This window comes from Lissotriton helveticus, chromosome 3_1 (assembly GCF_964261635.1).
Source record: "Lissotriton helveticus chromosome 3_1, aLisHel1.1, whole genome shotgun sequence".
Classification (NCBI taxonomy): domain Eukaryota; kingdom Metazoa; phylum Chordata; class Amphibia; order Caudata; family Salamandridae; genus Lissotriton; species Lissotriton helveticus.
Window position 1 is genome coordinate 1,743,916,153 of NC_136061.1, and position 22,351 is coordinate 1,743,938,503.

Below are 22,351 nucleotides of genomic sequence, written 5' to 3' on the forward strand. Positions count from 1 at the left end.
TTTAAGTACAAAAGTAAGTGTATTAACCTGGACCCCAACAACCTTAAAAACTCCCGACTTATAGCTCTTCTCCCAGTTCCTGCTAAGATCTTGGAATAACATCTCAACAGCCACTTGATGGCATATGGGAAAGAACAGAGGTGGTTGAATGTGTGTCACAGTGCGGGTTCCTGAAAGATCATGGAACAGAAACAGCCTTGGTGTTGGCTACGGACAGTGTTAGGTGGCTTGTAGATATGGGGCAAGGTGCGAAGGCAGATCATGTTGGATCTGTCCGTGGCCTTTGATACCATCTCCCCATCTCTGCTGATCGACTGCCTACAGGAACTGGGTGTCTCAGGCAGGGCTCTGTAACTACTGCCTTCTTTCCTCAAGGACAGTTCTCAGAGGGTGGTGGTGAACCACTATCGATCAGACCCTTTTCTCTGCCTTGTGGGGTGCCTCAGAGCGCTCATCTTTAAGCCCAGAGCTTTTTAACCTGTTCGTCTCACCTGTGGCAAAATGATTTATTCCTTTGGGATACAAGTGGTCACGAAAGCCAATCATGCTCAGCTGATCGTGCCAATTATGAAGATAGGGAAGCTACTGTAAATAATTTCAACCACTGAATGACAGCAGTAGCTGGATGGATGGGAAGGAACTACCCAAAGCTCACTGGGGAAAAGTCTGAGGTACTGCACTTTCATCCTCTCCGACCACAGAGATGGGCCCGTTGAACTTCTCCAGTATCTAGAGATCGCCGCCAAATGCACTTTAATAGAGGCATGGGCCAATCCAGACTTTGCTAGCCTTAGTAAATATGGGATGATTTGATGTGCCTCTGCTTGCAAAGGATGTAAGTCGTTCTCCTGACACCACAAGCAGAATCTTTTCCATTTCATCCTATATGTCTTATTAGTGCTTTCAGCCCTCACCTTTGCCAGGATCTCTCTACATTCTGTCGGAATATTTAATCGATGAAATTCTCTGTACTCAGGAGCCAGGCTGCTAATTGCAGTGATGTTGGGTCTGGATGCCGCACTTGTCCCTGAGCCATAGTCAATAGTTCTGGTATTGGCTGTAGACGTATTGGCTCTGTTTCTTGTAAAAGGAGCAGTTCCGTGAACCAGTGCTGCCTGGGCCACCAAGGGGCTATTAGTATTATCCTGCACGGTTCCTTCTTCATCTTCGTGAGTACTCGCGGCAGGAGGGGAATAGGCGGAAAAGCGTAGGCAAAGACGCCTGACCATGCCATCGAAAACGCATTCCCCCACGATCCCCTTTGGTGATGCCAGCTTGCAAAGAATTGGCATTTCTTGTTCTGGGCTGAAGGCCAACAATGCCAATCCTATTGTCCTTAACTCCAACAGGTTTATGTGAAGGTGTTGTTCCTTTTGTTTCCATCGGTCGCTGACTTGTAACTCTTGGAGGACTGCTCCCCATCCTTCGAGAAAGGCATCCGTGGTAACCACGAGTGGAGCTGGTTCGGTCAGGAAGGGAAGACCCACCGAGATATTGCTTCTGCGAGTCCACCACGCTATTGCCTGCAACATTGGTTGCGTGACTTTGACCTTGTCCTCGAAGGATCCCTTTGCTTGGCACCACTGTAGATCTAGCGCCTCTTGTAACGGACGCATTCTCAATCGACACAGGGGAATGAGTGGTATGCATGAAGACATCGTCCCCAGAAGTGATTTGTATTTTTGGACTGAAAGACACTTTCTTCTCCTGAACTCTTTGGCCAGAGAGACGAGTCCCAATTGTCTTTCTATGGATGGGAATGCCTTGTTTTGAGACATATCTAGGATTGCACCCAGAAACGTGATCCTTCTGGATGGATGAAGAGACGATTTTTCTACATTTAAAGTCAGACCCAGATCTGCAAACAAGTCCATGCAAGCCAAAGTTGAAGCTTGAGCCTCCTTCTGTGGTAGTGCCTTTATCAACCAGTCGTCTAAGTATGGGAACATTTGGTGTTTTTGTCTTCACAGATACACTGCCACCTGTGCCAGACATTTTGTAAAAATTCTCAGGGCAGATTTGAGGCCGAATGGCAGGACTTCGAACTGGTAATATTTTTTTGCCACTGTAAATCAAAGGTATTTTCTGTGGGAAGGATGGATGGGGATATGGAAGTATGCATCCTGTAAATCTAGGGAGGTCATCTGATCTCCTGGGTTTAAGAGTAGCAGAATATTGGAGGGTCACCATTCTGAAAGACTGTTTCTTGAGATAGGTATTTAGAGACTGTAGGTCCAGGATCGGACGCCACTTGATAGCACCCTTCCGGATCAAGAAGAAACAGGAATAAAACCCTTTCCCTCTTTGGGAGTTCGGTACCGGTTCTATTGCTCCCTTTCGGAGCATTGCCCGAATCTCCCGACGCATTTGAGGTAGGTGTTTGACTTCTTGATACGTAGGTGGTGTGAGAGGAGGGAAGTGTAGAAATTCTAGAGTATGTCCGAATTTTACTATGTGGAGGACCGATTTGTCCGATGTTATTCTCTGCCACTGATGTAAATAATAAGTTACTCTTCCACCCAGGGGAACATTTGACGGGGTAGGAGGATAAAAATCTGGAGTTTGAAGGCTGTCATTGTCTTTTGTTGTTGTCTTTACCTGGACGATGTCCTTGTCCTCTGGGAGCGGACTTAGAGTAGTTTCCAGACAGCCTCTGGCCGTATTGCTGCCGGTAGTGCTGTGATGAGGAAGAATAGGTGTATCTTCCTTGTTGGTATCCACCTCTATAAGATGGTTTTCCTCTTCCACGGGCGCCTCGAAAGGGCACCTTCCGATACTGCAACGTACCCAAGGCCTTCGCCATATCCGTGTCCTTTTTAATACTCTGCAGGGTCTCATTTACCAGACGTCCAAATAAATCCTCCACATCAAAGGTAGAACCAGAATCTTATTCTGGACCTCCAATCTAAAGGCAGTGGCCCTCAGCCAACCCTGGCGCCGTAAAACTACTGCTCCTCCTAGAGAACGAAAGGCTGTGGTAGCTATGTCCATGGCACACTAGATGACTTCAGCTGAAGCCATCTCACCTTCCTGCAGAATCTTCTTCGCCTCCTGTTTACTGTCTTTCGGAAGGAGGTCAACATATGGTGCTATATTGCACCACATCTGCCTGTCATACCTGCCCAGGATGGCAAGGGCATTAGCTGCTCCGACTAGGAGAGCTGACATTGAGGAGAATCTTTTACCTGCATTGTTTAAACGCCGTCCCTCCCTGTCCGGAGGTGCAGAAATAGGTACTTACGGGTTCTTCGGTTTTTGTTGCGCTGCCTGCCAAATGATAAGAGTCCGGTTTTGGATGGCCCATCAAGCACGCCGATTGCGCCTTATACTTCTTGTCCAACCTAGCCAGCACAGGTGTAACCGTCACTGGGGTGTCATCACTTGTAAACCTTCCTTCCATACATGGTCGATGATTGGTATGGATCTGACCGATTTTTGATAGGGCTCTTTAAAGTAATAAAGAAAACATTCTGCCTGAGTTGTCTTCATAGGCAGCTGAAATCTTTTTGCAGCCCTTTCCATCAAGTTGTGGAATCCACCAATATCCACTGGTGGAGAATCCACCGGTACTTGAATAGGTGATGGTGGAGATGGGATTAGATAGTCATCCCATTCTTTGTGGGGTTCCGTTAGCTCCCCCTCCTCATGGTCCTCGTCATCCGTGGTAACCGGATCCTTGTGCTGTTGGACCTGAGGCGTCTGTGGAGTAGCGTCCAGTAGCGATTCTCTGCTGTGGACTGGAGTAGCCGGAATAGAAAGGGGACGTGAAAGAGGAACTTCTTGAGGGATTACTGATGCAGGAAACCCCTTCTTATAATCTTGCAACATGAACTGCAAGTCTATCATAATTGAGGATGGCATAGCGACCATCTCCTCCTGAGGTCCTTGCTGGTAACGAAGCTGTGAGAGGCTATGATATTCTTCATAACCCTCTTCATCATCATCCTCCTGACATTTTACATGGAGTTGCGATGGACTACTGGCATACCCGAAGGGTCCGTCATCCTCCTCCTCATCCGACTCTTCCTCCTCCAAAAGGTGCGATGGAACCAGAGAAGAAATCTTACTCGGGGAAGTCACAGCTGGTGTGATCTTTTTCTGGAGTTTTTCTCATCGACGAGATCGCCATCGACACTACCGTCGACGGTGTTGTCGTCGTCGACACTGCACTGGAACCATTCCTCACCAATGACATAGTAATCATTGTCGACGTTCCCGTCGACGACCCCTTTGTCATCACCGTCAACGACGATTCTGTCGTCGTCGACGATGTGGATGTTCCGGCGTCGATGTTACTGGCGTTGACGCTCCCGTCGACGCTGATGCTGTCGACACTGTTACAATCAATGGTAGCTTCTGTACCTCTGTGGTCGTCGCCGTAGACGATGACTTCTTCGTCGACACTCTCGTCGACGATGTCGATTTTTTGCTTTTCTCCTCAGGAATACTAGAGAATGTCTTCTTGAAGGACTCTTGAACCAAAGGTGGTGTCTTTGAAGGCTCAGAAGAGGCTCTCTTGGATATTTTTTCCTTAGAAGTGTGTCCTTTGCTCTCCTTTTCTCTTGGCTGAGGAGATTTGGAAGGGCTACACCCTGAAGACCCTTGAGTGATCTTTTTTAGGGCCTTCTCAGGACGTTCCCCTGAGGAATGAGCCTGATGAGATCTTGTTCTTTTTTTAGATCTCCTAGTCGAAGAGGAGGATTCTTGGTCACTATCACTAGAAACCACCTCCTTTCTGGCCTTGATCTTCTGAAGCCAAATTAAAAGGCATCCCTCACGATCTCTAAGGGTCTTGCTAGAGAAAGTGCGACATACCTTGCAATCCTTTGCTCGGTGGTCCGGATAAAGACAATAAATGCAGTTTTCATGTGGGTCATCAGTGTAGAGTCTCTTTTTATTTTTTATTTTTTTTATTTTTTTTTAAAAACCTTTATTGCACAGTATCAAGAAACAAATACGGGCCTACAACCATCTGGCCGGCCGAGACACATTTACGAGCATTATAGCAAGCTATATCGCAACTCAGTAGCACAGAGTACAGAAGAACAATCAATTTAGATTACACCGGATATGCAAATACTACCGAGAAAACAGGAGAATGCAAGGTTCATTTTTAAAGGTTTTCATAAGTAAATTATAGGAAAGCATACGAAACAGGAAGGATCAGAATACATATAAGCCACCAACGACATGAGTGGGCAACGTACCTCAGAAGAATTGCGAGCAAGCAATGATAAATCAAAATGGCGGCATAAGAACAGAACAAAAGGATAAACCGGCACAAAACACATAGCACGCCAAGCGCTACCCACCTAATCCCAACCGAGCCCACTGACCCAGAAAAAGCAAAAAAGAAGAGAAGGAAGAACGCAAAAAGAAAGAAGGCCCATAGAAACAAAAACGGACAAAAGAAACCCCCCCGCCCTCACCACCCACCCTACACACATGCAGAGGCTATGGCCTACCCCCCCCCCCAACAGTGTGTCTGTCGCCCCAAAAAGAGTACCCGAAATATAGAAGAGACAGGAAAGCGAGAAGAAAAAAAGGAGGAAGCATATCGAACCGGAGGAGGGCCAAACAAATATACTCAGAATAAACAACTCGTGTAATCATGGCCGCCATCCCCGGACCCCCAACCCGACATTAAAGGCAATGTGTAACCACCCCGTGTGTACAGTACAGTCCCCACAATACAAGCGCGAGCAAGCAAAAGGAGAAAACTTTATCAACCCTGCCCCTTACGGTCCGATGTGTCGACAAGGTCCAGCTGGATAATGGCCATCATGAACAGAGCGAGCGGACGGGAGGAGTACAACAGAATAAGAGACTGTCCACCAAAGTCTGCACAACCCAAAAGCAAGTGTGTCACGTTAACACAGAAGGAAAAAACACAGCGCAACAATCCTCCGAGAGAGGCCAGACAAAGCAGTATTGGCAGTCCCAGGAGAAGATAATGAGTCATGCGAACAGACCACAAAGGAGCCGCCGAACAGGATGTCCAGAGACGATTCCTTAGCCAGCACAGAAGTCCACGAACCTCAGGGCTCGCCCCAGCCACAACAGGCAATTCCGCGGCTAAGTCAGGCTCTTGTACCATCAATGCCTCCGTGGACATCTGAATGGGCAACTCACGGCATGTAATCATAGGGTGTGGCGCAGTGTCCCGCACCCGACAGCAAACATGGCCAGACGAGGGCATAGCGGACAAAAGGGCGTCCAATCGGTCCCCCAGTTTATGGGCATTGACACATAGGACAGCACACAATTCGCCCAGCGCCCCTAGAACGTCGCCAGTCCGCAGCGGTTCACCAGGAAAAGGGGATGCGGCAGCTCCCTGCACGCCCGGCACGCAAACATGGAGGCAACCTCGAGACCGGCCGCCGACTTCCCCTGCGGACAGCCGAGCCTCTCGTGGCCACTCCGCACAGTAGAGCCGGGCCGGGGGCACAGGGGCAGCAGGTTCCATACCAACACCCACACGAGTCCCGCGGAGAAACGGGGCACGCTCGTATACTCGGGAGCAGCCCGGGGCCGTCACTTGCAAATGCCAAGTGGCCGATACAAAATGGCACCCACCACAGCACTGGGCAGCAAGAAAGCTGGGATGATCTCCTACAAGCCGTGGGAGAGGATACTTTGTAGCACTCACGGCCGTCTGAATCTCGGAGCATTGAGCGCTGCGGAGCAAGCAGGATAAGTGCAGCGGACAGCACAGTGTAGCAGCTACGATCCACCGTTCGGCACCGCTCCAGCCACAATGGCCGCTGGCGTTGTATCAGGGTCGACCGTCCCCGAGGAAGAGGGACCCGGTCGCCGCCATGAAACGCAAAGGAGGAGGTAAGGGCGCCGTTTCGCTTCCCCCGCTGAGAACACACCGGGAAGCACAGCGTTGAAATCAGGGTCACCTCCCGGATCCGAAAAGTCGGTGCAGAAGCAGGATAACGTGCAGGATAGGTAGCAACACGGGAGGAAAGCGAGAGGGTCGGCGGAGCCGAGGGTTCAGGCGGCCATCATGGTTGCGGGCTAGGCTCCTCCTCCTAGAGTCTCTTTTTAGAGCAGGTGTCACAGGCTCTAAAAAGAACCTTTTTCTCTTTTCCAGACATTCTACAGGATGTAGATGAGAAACAGGCCACAAGATTATCAAATCCACAAGAAAATAGAATGAAATCAATCTTCTACAAAGTTGGAAATCCAGAGTTTGAGCAGAGCTCAAAGGAGACTCCCTAGCACAACGTGCCGGTAGAAAATCTGAGGGGCAAAAGGTTCTCTCAGGAGGGTTCTAGAGGGTGAGGAGCTTTGATTGGTTAAGGGAAAAGTTTGGTCCTTTTTTACATAACAAAGGTTATGGGTTAGAAAAGGGAAATGGGCCTAGGCCTTTTTTCAGTTAGCTATACTGCTAAGCATTGCTTTTTATATACCGGAGACTCCCGTCTCGACGACGGGGAAATGATTCAGGTATGTGAATCTATGAAAGCTCCAATACTGGAGTAACTGAACATTACCCTTTGTCTGTAACCGAGCCCCAACCATAAGTACCCATCTGTTTTCTTCTTATAGGGACAGGCTATGTAGTGGCAGTGGCATTCTCCTTATACTGACATAATGCATTTGAGGTAGTGGATGAGCAGCAAACAGCACAAATCCTCATCTGAAGCAGAAATAAGGATGCACATGTTAGCCAGACTAGGCTTTATGCATCCTTACCTCTTCTAAAGCAGGAACACACAGTAAGCATGTGACCCTTTCGCTTTCAGGAAACGTATTTTAGCCCTTTTGTACACTGGAACGCTAGTCATTTGGATCTCATGCCTCAACCAGGTACAAAACTGATTACATGTGAGTACAAATAGCAATTTGTTTGGTCTTTAAGTGAATGTCCTGGTGAGATCTGGGTTCCAACACACACAAGAGAATACCTGACAGTAGTAGTTTATTCTGGTGGGAGACTGCCTCTGAGTGAGCTGTGTAACCCATCAGCTTCACCGTGTTCAGAAAATACCTTTGAAGGGAAGCAATTCAGTCAAAAATTGAAACGCTGCTCAGGAAATGACAGACTCTGTGGCGACGGAAGATATTTCTGTTCCAGTCTACATCGAATTTCAAATCAGTAAAGGGTGTGGGTGCCAGATCAAGCCCTCAACACATTCTTCTATGAGAGGCAAGACAGCCCAAATATTGTGCCACGGCACAGGTGAAAAAACAAGGACTTCAACCATTTATTCATTGCAACTTTTCCCACTTCTGAGTATGCGTCTACATAAACACTAAATATTTAATGAACAGCCTGGTCTGTCCGCACCTATTTTAATTTACACTAATGAGACTTGTAGACAGAGTAATGATGTCAGCAGCAGCAGCTCTTCCATTATGTCGGAGGAGCATTGCCATGGCACACACATTAATAAAATAGTAAAAAATACAATTTTATCATAATGTGTCACAGGCTCGTGCTGTTACAGTGCGTGGGGAAGTGTGAGGGCTGATTAGTGAAATTGCACTATTACTTCAGCCCCTGCCAGTGCGGATGTCATATTGGCCGGCTGTCTAGAGCCAGCCAATCTGATACGCGCACTTCAGAGTTAGCAATCCAAGGGCTGAGAAAAAGACAAGAGATTGCAGCCACAGGCACCCAGTCTCAGAATGAGTGCTGGGTTAACCTGCTCCAACCAATCCGATTGGTTTGTTTTGCATTGCACAAGGGAGGAATTCCTTCCCTTTCTGCCCGAGTCACCGACGAGAAGAGCAACAGGACGAATATAGAGACCACAACTAGATCCTGCGTGCCAGCAAGTGCAAACATACAGGGTGAGTTTTTTTAGCATCATGTCCCACCATATTTTAATGTTGCTGGAAACCCCTGGATGTCAGAGTGTTCCAAGTTCTAGAACCCATTAAAAGAAGTTGAGGTAGCTACAAGGGGGAGATGAGGGAAAGGAAAAGGATTTTAGACGGCACCCCAAATAACTGGTTATTACAGGAGGGACTGTTTTTGGGTTAAAGCATTAAAATATGTTTAACAAAAACTGAATCGTATGACATGGTGAAGAACAACCAGTGGCAGCTGGCAACACTTGAAAGTGGTAGGACTTGCAAATGGGTCAAAAAAGTGCGTACTAAGGGAAAATGAAACCTTGACATGCAATAAACTCTAACTAAATTGTCGGCATGCTTTACAATAATGTTTTAAAGGTAAAATACTTAACTTTAAAACATGAATGTAATACATGTCAGTGACTTAGTTTACAGTGATTACAAAAATGTAAATCGATATATTCACTTACCTGACTGCACCTCTCCGATCGTGATGTTTTTCTCCAGTTGTCCAGGGTGAGCCATAGCCAACTCCCCTAACAAGTCTCAGCTGATAGCCAGCATGAGAGAAACGCCAGGATTGGTTCGATCGGGCTGTCACAGCGCTCCTAAAAGCACCGGAGGCCTGTGCCTGCTCTCCACTCAGCTGTCTAAGACAGATCAAGTTGGAGAAGTTTAAAGTGCACAAGTCAGGCTGGTTGCCGCAAGACAGCAGGCCAAAGTCACATGCACACTTTACACTGCTGCAGTCAGCCACCAATCCTCCCTGCTGCTGCTCAGCAGCAATGTCCCTGCTCCACCCTCACAATCAGCTCGGGCTCGTAGAGGATAAATAAAATGATAATAAAGTAATTTCATTACAATTTTTTTTTTCACTTTTTCAGCATCCTCAGCATGGGAGAGGAGATGGTCCTCCGCCCAAATTGAAAAGCCGCCGCTGAGGACAAAATTAATGAAAAGACGAAAAATATTTCCCACGGGGCCTGTGTTAGGACAGCGACAGTGTACTTTTGTCAAGATGAAGGGCAACAGATCCAGGGGCAAGGCAGACTCTCATCTTGCCCCAAGTTTTAGGGCAGGACTTAGCCATCGCCCTCTTGTAGAAGGAAGTAAGCTGTACCTGTGAGCTGCATGCCTCTCCCTTTATTTTAGAATAGTAGGAAAGCACTTGCCAGTCATTCTCCTCCAAAATACTTTGGTCAAGGAAGTAGGTAGAAGTGGTCGCCTTTGCATGTCCACCTTAACCAAAAGTGGTGGGATACGCACAGTGCTACTGCTCTTGGTATTCTGGAAATGAGATCAGTCGGATGTTGGCTATCATGCTACTTACCCCTGGTGCTGTAGTTGTGTGCTTCCATGAAAGAGAGGCCATGCCGCTCATCATCCTGCAGTGTACTCTGGTCAGTGAAGCTCCGGTCCACGGCCGTCATCATGTGTGTCTTCTCATGGCGATAGTTGATGGCAGTCTTTGTCATGGTGACAGGCTTCCTAGGGAGGAGACATAAGCATTCCAGGTCAAATCACCGCAGCATTTCTCTGCCAGACCTTCTGCCATGGTGCCTAGACCTCTTAAAGGGGCAACTGAGCAGTATATTTAATAATTCAGTTGTGCTCTTTTTAGTACTAATATACTAGCAATTTCATATGTTTGTGCTTAAGCAGTCCCTCTGTGCTCTCAAAATAAATAAATAATGCATTGTAAAAAAGCAAACACATCCTAAACCTTGACAGTTTTGACAATAGCTGTTCAATCTTCCAGGAATTTTTTTCCCTAATGTAGACAACTTGCTTCATTGATGTCTCAGAGCTGACAGGAGTCTCCATATATCATCATACCTCTACAAAGTCGCTTTAGTCCAAATAATCTAATAATAAAATAAAACATTGCTTTATGAGACGTGTTCAAGACAATGGAGACATGCAGGTAAAATTATCTGCATGTTGTATAGTAATAATAATGTGTTTTAATATAATACTGTACATCACAATTGTTGCTATTATCCAATTTAATGGCACTCAATTTATATCCAAAAGCACGAAAGGCAGAGTTGGCACATCCAGGAGAGAACCTTCTGACTTAGAGATCACACAAGATGTCAGCATTGCGTGTGTGCCACTTTGAGCCCCCTAGGCCGCTAAAGAAGCAGTACTAATCGGTAAATCTTGTGGATGCTTAAAACTGTACTTATGGCTTAAAAAAATAGGGAAAATGTTGTTAAAATAGATAAATTTTTTAAATATTTATAAATCGTATGTGATATTTCGCTATTATTAAGCATACTTTAAATCAACGTATCATGAAAAAAATGAGTTATTTGTAGATGGTTAGGCACTCAATATAAAAGTGCAAATGTGTGAGCAACTCAATGAATATGCAACTCGAAATGGTGTGAGGGTGTTAGCTGACATGGCACCGTTCAGCCATGATTTAGCTTTGCAAGGGTACTAGTGTCCTTGAATCCACAGGCTTTCATGAAAATATGCTTAGTTCACGAGTGTCCTTCAATGCTTCAGCAATGTTCTCAGGTCATCTATAGTTGCTTAACTCTCAAAGCCCTCTCTAAACCTTTCTAGCTCTACCTACATTCCTGAAATCTCGAACAATTTCTCTAAATCTAGTTATCTCCCCTAATATCCACAAACTCTCAAGGCCTTCTCTAAATTTGCTAGCTCCTTCGATGTCCCTGAAAACGATTTAAATATTGCTAGATCGCTCAATGATGTGGAACCTTCTAGGCATTTTCTAAATGTTACATCCCTCATCCATCGACTGTAACCAATCAAAGTGTATTCTAAAATGTGATCTCTCCCACATTGTCCTTTACCTCCCAAAACATTCTCTAAAACTTGTTACCACCTCAAATGTCGTATAACTCTCAAATATTTTTATGAATCCAGTTGGGTCCAACAATGTGTTTGAATGTTAAATACTTTCTCCAAATCATGTTAGGTCCCTCAAGGTCCTTGTGCTATTAAACCTCCACTAAATCTTGCTAGATTCCTTATGTTCTTAAGCAATCAAGGTGTTCTCTAAATGTTGCTGGCTCCGCTTTGACCAGCACTCAGGGGACTTTCTGTAAAGCCAGAGTCTACACCGTTTCTGGCTAAATTCCTTGAAGTAGCTAAATACATAAATTGGCGAAGTGTGTTACAATAACTAATGCATGTTTATGTAAATTAAGTGTTAGTTGAAAACCAAATACAGGAAAATAGTTCTATTTGAAACAAGACAGAGATATTCTATTAATTTCCCATACTCTCCATATTATTCCTGGCCCACTGCTTTGCTATCTTTTCTCTTCCAAAGTGCATGGAAGAGGCATAGTTATCCAGCCTTCACACTGTGTCTTACTAACAACTCTTTATTTGACATTTAAGTCTATTTTAAAGCGCAAGAAAGTCAACAGAAATTCATATTTTGCTTTTCAAGACAATGTTTGCCTTTCTGGGTCATTGTTCTAACTTGACCACTGATTATACCCCTCTCATCCCCTCTTTTTGCAAAGTTAAATTTTCCCCCACATTCACATTTAGTGCCATTATTTATTTAGTTTATTTGTCATTTTACGTAGCGAGCTAGGTCTAAAAAGGTGACAGAGCGCATTACAGAAGTGAATGCGACTGTTCATTGTTACTTCATACAAACATTGAAAGTAACATATTAAATTAGTCGACAAAAGCAATAATTCTAAAACTAGAGTGATTCAAGTTATCCAATCACATTTGCTTGAACAGTGAATCGGCTGAAATTTGTTTGGTGTGATTGGACTATCAACCGTATAATCTTTATTCGGTATATAAAAAATTATAACCATAACAGTATACATCAATAAAATATGTTAAAATCAATTAAAAATTCCAAACAGAGTAAAACTGGCATAAGAGTCAAGTTATCAAATCCCAAAAAGTCCTTACAGAGCCTCAATCTCAAACTTCAAATATACAAAAAAAAGTGCTTAGTGGAATTTAAACATCAAATTTTAGACTTTGCTCAGTAAACACGGTACAGCCTATCAATGTTCAACAGCTCCAGTTACCAAAATATCACAAAACAATTATTTACTTCCCCACCACCTTCCTCAGACCGGTTGCAGTAGATACATATTTATAAACCATCAGACAAATAAACTTCAAATGTAGAAGTTGTAACACAACACGGATCTACAGCTTCTAATGTTCAAATGTCTCAACAGGGGAATCAAAAACAGTTTTCAAGGGACGATATATAATTGTGTGCTTGGACAATAGTTATGTGTCTAAAGGTATTGAGGCAATGTTGTAACATTAGGGCTTTCAGTTTCTTCTTTTAGCTTTGGGAGGTAAGCTGTGTTCTGGGGTGCAGGAGGGTAACAAGGCATTCCTGGGAAATGTTTCCATGTGTTCCCTTTTTTAAGGCTTGAGTTTCAAGCAGGAGTGTGGCTACGCTCCTCAGCGATCTCTGGCTACTCAAAACGACCTATTGGTCTCCACTGTCAAGTACCCTACATAAGTAATGTTAGGACCACTCCCTATTTCCCATACTGCACCTCTCCATGCCCCTACCTCTAGCGACCCTCCAGGAAATACCCTCTTCATGATGTTCCACTCGCGTATCAATTGTATCAGCTGCCATCTCTCTCCATTGCACATGCTTTGCTACCTGCCCATATTATATTCTTTTTGCTTTTCGGAACAGAACTGCCAGCATCACTCGCGCAGTTGCTGATCATGGGATAAACATGTGGAAAAGTTGCAAAGGAAATTAGGTAGGTTGAGCTTCTTGTATTACTGTTGTTGTAACTTCCCCGGGGTAATTCTTCCCAAGTGATCATATAGCCCAAGAGCGAAGCATAGACAAACGAGAATGGCAATGTTAACTTTGATTTAGGGACCGGGCCATTTCCATACACACTTTTTCACTTCCCTGGTTAATTTATTATTCCAAGTTTAGCAGTAGCCATATTGGACACTAGTGCCTGTCTCGGCACTGGAGAGCCCATGAGGTAGCTATATCCGAGGAATGGTTTTGGGGTAATGCCTTGCATTCCAATGGCGGCTGTCTAATCTTACTTAATGTTCCGTTAAGAATCTACCTTTAGTTTCACAAAAAGGTTCCACCAAAAGACCTAATAAAAAATTCCTCAATGCACAGCCTCATTTCTGCAAGCTGATTTACAATAAGAATCAGCAAGTCAATTCGTATCGTGGTGAGATATGTACTCCCCCCCCCCAAGCGGACTTAGACACTGAACTGCTACCCTCCCAACCTGATGTTCCCTCCGCAACCCTTTAAGCATTTCTCCTGTGACAGTTTCCTCTCCCTTGCCTCTCCCGTGAATATGTCGATTGAATTGCATCTGTATGTCCCTATCCTCGCATTGATGTGACACATTTATGTACGTACGCCTTGCATTGTTTTTTCTTACATGTTCATTTGTTTTTTACTTCAATAAAAAGAAATATAAAAAAAAGAATCAGCAAGTCTTTGTTATCAGACTTCTCGCCATGCATGATTAAAAAAAACTAACGTTTCATAAGAACAGGCGCATCATTTGCTTTTCACTTGTTACTGTGTAAAAGTTGTAACTGTTGATATATATGTCTATTTAATGATTCACCGTCGTAGAGTATAATGTCACCCAAGGATTGCATGCAATCCACCAGAGGTAAGGTTAATCCAACTAGTACATTTTTGCACCCTGAATGAAGCACACATTGGGGGTACTTTATTCTCTATAATACACCAGAACGTTCTCTAATTCTACCACTCCACTATGCCTCAATTGAAGTTATTCGCGAAACATTGCAATTGTAAATTACGGAACGTATTTAAGATTCAATGTCAGTTACGGGCAAAAAATACGGCTCATCTTAGAGCAGAAACTAAGGGCAGATTGACTAAGGGCTTGCGGTGCCCTTTTGTCATACAAGGCGACGCAAGGCAACACAAGCCCTTAAGTGGGATTTACAAAACCACATAAAGCCACCTTGTGTGGCTTAGTAAATCCAAGGTAGCACAATGCAGCGCATGTGACTTAATTGTTAACTTGTAGCAGGGAGCCAGTTGATGGCTGGAGTGTGGGTGTTCCCAGATCTGCAGCATTCAGCATTGCAGCATTCCTATATTTGCAAAGACTTGTAAACCTGGAAATGTGTTAAAATGGTACGCCTCCCAGAACCAGGCGTAACGAGGAGAAAAAGATTTATTTCTCCTCATTACTTCCTCTTCCCTGTGTGCTGTGTTCTGTAGCACACACAGAAAGAGGACTATACCTCTAAGGATTGTTTTCATGCAAAACAATCCTGCTAACAACCCAGGCACCCTTGCACTAAGGTGCAAAGGTGCCTGCTTTGTGTCTTGGCAGCAGACAGTGTACCAGCGCAGGCAGCACATTTTTACAAAGATGTAGCACATTTCTGAGGTCTCCTTTTTATGCAAAGCCGCGCAGCAAGTTGCCTTGCCTTGCTGTGGGAAATGTTAGTTAATCTGTCTTTAAGCATATAGCTGAAAAAAAATCTGCAAATTCAGAATTTTTGAGATTTCTTTCCACAATGTGGTAGGATCAAAACATACCTGACTTCACAGACTTTGTGAAGTTTCTCCCTCACCAAGGGAAGACATCTTTTAATATTTACTCTCTTATTTAGTCTCTACTGAACCAGTTTCGTACTTTAATTGACATGTGAGTATGACTGGAAAGTGTGAATCGAACAGTCTTGTCTGATGGGCCAGTGAGTTTGCTGAAGAGCGGCCCATGAAGGTAAGAGCGGTGGGATGGGGGATTCGACAGACGTCTACGAGGGAAAAATTAGATAAATAATTAATGTTCTCTGCCCAGACCTATCAGTTTTCCAGAGGGACTGGTCTAAGGAAGTCTATCCTCATATACCAGTCCTTTTAAGTAAAAGAACCAAAGCTCAGCAGGTAAGGGCAATGGGCAGGAGCAGGGTAGTACACTTTTCTGAATCTTTTGGTGAGTGAGCAACAGTAGGTCTTCAAAAGTAAGCCCCAACGGTGCTTACGAGTATACCTAACCAACTGCATTGTCCTTCCATTTTAGAAAACTGTACATCAAGCAAAAATACATGGTATGAACCCATTCTACAAACCCGCATATGTAGACGGAGTTAATTTATTAAAAACTGAGTGGAGAATAAAAGGTGCACACTTTTTAAGAGGCACAAAATGCACTTAAAGTCCATTGAGTTTTCCCAAACTAAGACACATGATATGGGAAAAGAAACATATATGAAGAAAGAAATAAAGCAACTATTTGTTACGGAAAATGTTGTGTATGCTTTGTGGCTTGGGTGGGGAAGTGTTTGGTCTAAGCACCAACTAATCAAAGCAAATCCTTTTCGGTATCATGGCTCGCCCGAGGTCACAGAAATGAGTAATGATGGTCATTGTGTAACATTAGGAGGTCCCAGTCTTAAAGCACCATTTAGAACTGTCCCCAGAGGTCTCTCTGGATGAACCTAACAGCGGAGGCCCAAAGTGACGTAGCAATGTGTCCACCCCTCCTTTGATCTGCTGACGGGCCATTTGGTAACAAATGGAGCAAGATTCGCTACCCCAATATTGCAGTTTCCTCCCCCTGTGGCCTATTCTACAGACCTGGTTCGGTAGCCCGACCCGATCCGCATCTTTTAAAAGTATTAGCGCCTTTAACTGGATGAATGTGTCTCATCAAAATCAACTTATTAACAGCTTTATCCTTGACCTTGCACTTAGGATCGATGCTCACAAAATTAAAGAACACAGACCCATTACACTGAGTTCAGAGGCCATGAGATGTCATTTTCTGTAATGTCAAAGGGGAGAGATGTAACTTCTGCTACCCATAATTACTGAAGGAAGAATACTATTGTCAGTGCCTCTCTTAAGCTGTGTCTGAGGGAAGCCTGCACCGTACCTGCGTCTTTTGTATAAGGAGAGAGGCGAGGGAATATTTTACTACTGTTTACTACTGCACCATGTGGAATTGGGCTGTCTGTGTTGGAACTTACACCAACCTGTTCTGAGTATGCAGGCCCTTTACCACTTGTAGTATGTACTAAGTATGTCATGTGTAAGGAAGGCGAGCACTTCTAGTGTGTTGTAACTGTTCTGTCTGTGCTCTAGGGCTGTTTGTATGCTGGGAACATGCATAGTTGGTCGATGTGCTGTGCCTTCTGTGTGCGAGGCAGGGACACTTGCACCGCTGCTGTCTGTGTTGCACTTGTTATGTATGTGCTGTACTACTGTTTGTGTACTCGATGTGCCCCACCAGTTGTGTGCGAGGGATGCTTGCACTGCAGCTCTTTGCACAGTGCCTGTCCTGTATATCAAGGCTGCTTGCTCTACTGCCGTCTTTGCTGTGGATGTTCTGTGTATGAAGGAAGCCTGGACTGCTGCCATTGCCTGCCCATAACTTGTTCTTTGTGTCTGAGGAATGCCTCCCAAGCTTCTGCCTGTGTTGAATGCATTCCATATTTAAGGAATGCAGGCACTGCTGCTGTTGCCTTGTTTTCCTGTTATATGTAAGAGGGAAGAAAATGTTCTGGGTGATGCCCGTCATGCACCTATTGTATTTGCGAAATTAGATTCTCAGGGCCTGATTACAAATTGCTCGACACATTCGACCCATGTGTAAACTCCTGCTTACTCATGGGTTAGAGTTATGAGTGTGAAGGTATTTAATGCATCCGATAATTATGGGGTGTGTTCAATAACTCAACGTTCGTTAAATTTTAGCAGGTCAAAAGCCTGCCAACATTTAACAGGGGAAAAGATATGGTACTTAGCATATCATGCACATTGTGGTGTGTTAAACACCAAAATCTGAATGTTATTCCCTATGAACTCGTAATAGGTGTTATTTATTGCATCCAATATATAACGTACCTGATGGTATCATTATTTATCTGGGGGGATAATGCCTTAACTCTTAATCAGGCACTGTGATTGCCAGACCTACTCTGTGTGTGTGAAGGAAGCTTGCACCAGAATGTAAGTGAGGGACCTAGCAGTTCTGCTAACCTGTTCCGCTGCTTTTTGTAAGCAAAGCTTAGATTGCTGCTGGACATGCTGAAGCTGGTCTGTGTGTGAGCAGAGATTTCACTGCAGCAGTATATGTTGTACCTGTTCTGTGTGTTGGTGAAGCTTGCACTATAAGAAACTGAATATAGAGTAAGAAAAACTAAGACAGGCGAAGTTGAATTTAAAAAATAGGTAAAAGGGAGAGAAAAAAGGGAGACTGAGAGGATAAAGAAGAGAGGAAAGAACAAAGCAAAAAATGGGACAGAAAGACAGAAGGAAGATGCTTCAGAAGAGGCTGAAGGGGAGTTAGGAGGGCTGGAACAAAGGAATGTTGGGGTAAGCAAAAAAAGGGAATAGGGAGGCGAGAAAACTAAAATAATAAGAAGAGGAAAAATGAAAGTGTGAATAAAAGAGAGCGCGTGCGAGCATAGACTTGAACGCGAGAAGGCGAGCAGAGTGAAATACTCACGGGTAATAGGAGTAGGAATAGCGGTTCCTCCTGGCCAGCGTGGAAAGAAAAAAGAGCAGAAGCTGAATCAGCGCCCTACTTCAGAGGCAGAAGAGCAGAATTGCCCCAAAGTGCTTGACACAAAACGGTCTGTCTGGCCTCTCCTTCCACCTTTTGGCTGCATTATCAACCTACTTCCACAGTTTGGAAATCCACGCTGTGCATTGTGTTGTAATGACATTTATTTTACACTTACTACCCCGGACTAGGCGTTGAAATGCTTAGTTGTGCATCACTGTATATCAACATAGGTGTATACCTTTTATTATCGGCACAACCACCTGTTTAGGCATCTCCTAAAAAATCACCCCTCGGACTGCAATTATTTTTCCTCAAAAGCCTTTGACCAAGAGCAAGAGAGAGATGCACAAAACAAAAGCATGAACGGAGGAAGAGAAAGACAGAAAAAGAAAGCAAAGAAGAAAAAAGAACTTGGAAGAGTGAATAAAGGGGCAGGGATGTCTGGTGGTGGATGAAAGAGGCATGAGGTGGAATCAAGGCTACGCTGCCTTGGTAACCAGCACCAACAACCTCCCCGACATTCGATATTACCCGCTATGGGCTTCTGATTAAAACTTTGGGCCTTGGTACTGATTCTTTTACAAACTAAGCACTGCGCCCCTAATATACTTATGTGACTCTTTGTGCCTACACTAAGAGCAACCTCTCACCAAAAAACATGCGCAGTAGCAAAATCCTGAACAGTGGGCGGTGCCATGATTCATAGGGCCAACTGAAAGAACTCTCATTGGCACTCGCAATAGAGAACACAAGACAATATTCTATGCTAGCTTCTCTCACTGCTCATTAAGCTTTCTAAGAAATGACCTGTATCTTGATGGTTCGGCTATAATATGATATTTTAATACATGGGATTCTGTAATCCCTGTATGAATGGCAGTCTCCAATTTCTTTATAAATCAGCAACTTGTGATGCACCCACTCGCCGATTATAAAGAAAAGATGTCAGAACTAGACTATTATAAGTTATTACAGTTGAGTTCTGACATCACAATGCCTGCTGCCATTAGCCTAGGTGAAAGGCAAGTCATTTCGCGGAGCATAATTGAAGCATCTGCTTAAAGCAACAAAAACAAAATGTTGCTCTTCTTTCGACTGCCCCATTTTATTATCGCACAATGACCAGCAAACACAATATTTATTTTTCTAATTCCTTACATGGAGAAAAGCTGGAATCTTTCTGCATGCTTCTACACATTCAGAACTACTGCAGCTTTTTTTAACTGGCTTGTATTGCATTATTTCTAATATCAGTATGCAACAAATATCTAACGGGTTTTTGATTTGTTTAATTTTGCACCAGAGGTTTTATTTTTTTTCTTCATGTTTACAAACATGCTCACTCTTTCATATGCATGAGCTACGCACCAAAGTTGTAAGTGGTTTGTGGGGAAAGTGATTGTGTGACCATGTGTCATATGGGGAAAAGTACCACCTAACATGTATGATAAGGATATTGCAAGTCACTTCGGAGTTCCATAACCTTACAAAGAAACTCTGCGTTCAGCTTGGTTCCTCTATATGTTTACAGAATTCCTCTATGACTTGCAATATCATTATAATATACAGAAGGGGTACTTTATCCCTTACATAATTTGGTCATGTACCCTAAAGAGTGACTCAAGGAGGTAGGAACACCACCTCATGACAGGGCAGTTAGTGACTAGTATGGGAGGGGGGGAAGAAAGAGAGAATGATGTATGGTTGAGTGTATTAGAGCGTGTCCCTCTTTCAATGACATCTGTGTTTTAGGTTCTAGGATGTTGTTTGTTGGATAATGTCTGACTGCGTTTTGAAATTGTGGAATGCCCCATTGTTGGATGAGGGCCAGTTAAGTTCTGGGTCTCAGAATGGCCTTTTTTGATGAGGTCTGGTTTTTTAGGTTCCGAAATGGGCCTTTCTCTCTTTTTCTTAGCAGCATTTGCAATTTATGATCCATCCAATTTTATGTCCTGGTAGCATTTGCAGAATGCAGCAATCTTCTGGATACTAATATTTTTTTCACTGAATGCAGCCATTTTGTGAGTGTATTGTGGTTTTATATTTGTGTAGTGGTGGAACTGTTCTGTGATTCATGACTTTGACAAGTAAAGTTGAACTATTATTATTTTTGTGTTGCTTTGTAAACAAAAAAAAAGTAAAAAAGTAGCACAGCACATTGCTTTCCCTTGCATTACTGTGTGTCAGGGAGGCGTGGCTCTGTGGGTGAAGCAAGGGCGTTCCTGTGTCTCCACCAATGGATTTAGACACAAACACATATCTGTAAAGGCATGTAAACATTGTTTTATGCTAACATTAGTTCACTATTTCTATTGTAGCTTTTATGCTTCTAAATTCATGTTTGCAAACTATCACTTTAAAAAAAGTACTTCTCAGTGCACTTATGTACTAAGGTGAAACACTTCTGCATGTTAAAGAAAGGCACTTTTTTAAATTTTTGTTGAAACTTTCACATTTTGTTCACGTTTGTTTCAAGATATGTTCGAAAAAGAATGTGTTTCTAAAGTTAGTGGTGCAGGACACCTTTACTTCTGTTCGCTCACTTTAGTTAATAGGTTAGTATAGTTGGAAATAAAATGCTTGCCCCTTTAGTTAACATCTTTCGGAATATTAGTGCTTCCTCAAATCAGCAGCCCAGTGCTGGTGTTCACCTGGGGGCTGCATGTAAAGGTCAGGAGGGCTGCATGCGGCCCCTCGGCCATACATTGAATATCACTAAATTAGAGTATAAATTCGCTTCGTAATTTAACAAAGTGTATTTCTTCAACACACAGAAGAATTATTTACTAAAAGTGGGAGTTTTTAAACATGAACTGAGAAACATTCCTGCCTTCGCCTGATGACAATACTATCAGTGAACTAAGAGGCAAGTCAGATGTCATATATACACTGTAGGTGGCCTTAATTCTTATTATAGACAGTGCAACCTTATCTGCTATTTATTTATTTAATTTATTGAAGTTTTGTATAGCGCTAGCTGGACCCGGAGGTATCAGAGCGCTTCACAGCAAATACAGATAAAACAACAACAATCAGGAAATAGAGTCTGTGCGACAGTAACTTGAGCGGAATAAGGGACAGTGATCTGGAGTGAATCAACCGGTTCTGGGTTCCGATAGAAAGCGGACTTCCACCGTCACGTATGAGGTTCTCCTTAGGCACCAGAGTGTTCAAGGAAGAAGGCTTTGAGTAGCGATTTGAATTGCGGGAAGGAGGCAGTCATTCTGATATGGGGGGGAGGGGGGGGGGGTGGAGTTCCAGATCCTGGGGGCATTCCCCGCAAAGGATTTATTTGAGGTTTTTCGTTTCTGTGATTTCAGAGGGATGAGTAAAAGTGTGTTGGAGCTTCTGAGGTTCCTGGACTGACCCGCCCTTTTGAGTTTGGAAGCCAGGTATTCCGGTTTGCCTGTATGCAGGGCTTTATGAGTGCGGCAAGCTGTGTGGAAGTTGGCTCGTTGGACAATCGGGAGCCATTTCAGTTCTTTGAGTGCTGGGGAGATGTGGTCAAATTTCTTTGTTCCTGTGACCATTCTTGGTGCTGCGTTGAGGGTGGAGGTGAGAGGTCCCAGGTGCGCCTTGGCAGTTCCCGTCAGCACTGCGATGCCATAGTCTATTCTGGAAAGCACAAGTGCCTGGGTGGCCTGTTTCAGGTCTTTGGGGGGGAGGAAGGGTTTAATTTTGTATAGAAGTTTCAGGTTCAGGAATGCGCTTTTGGCGGTTTTAGAGATGTGTTTGTTCATGTCCAGTTTGGAGTCGAGGGTGATTCCTAAGGATTTTGCGGAGTTTGTTGGTGTCAGAGAGACATTGAGAGCATTTAAGGCTTTGAGCCATTCCACTATTTATGGGTTTTCATCTTTGTTGGATATTAGGAGAACTTCAGTTTTTTTCTTCATTCAGTTTGAGGTGGTTGGCTGTGAGCCACTGTTGGACCTCCATGAGTGTTGCATTTAGTCTGTGAATGTCTGCTATCGAGGTGGTTTTCAGATATAGTTGTGTGTCATCTGCGTAGA

At 44.0% G+C, this 22,351-nt stretch overlaps 1 protein-coding gene across 2 annotated transcripts in view; it reads right to left on the minus strand.

Moving 5' to 3' along the window:
• PTPRU (protein tyrosine phosphatase receptor type U) overlaps positions 1-22,351 on the minus strand; it is an 870,052-nt gene that overhangs the window by 193,998 nt on the left and 653,703 nt on the right. For both annotated transcript variants that reach the window (XM_078682521.1, XM_078682520.1), the window contains exon 15: positions 10,142-10,299. In XM_078682521.1, the coding sequence (XP_078538647.1) occupies positions 10,142-10,299 (158 nt within the window). The remainder of the gene's footprint in view (positions 1-10,141; positions 10,300-22,351) is intronic.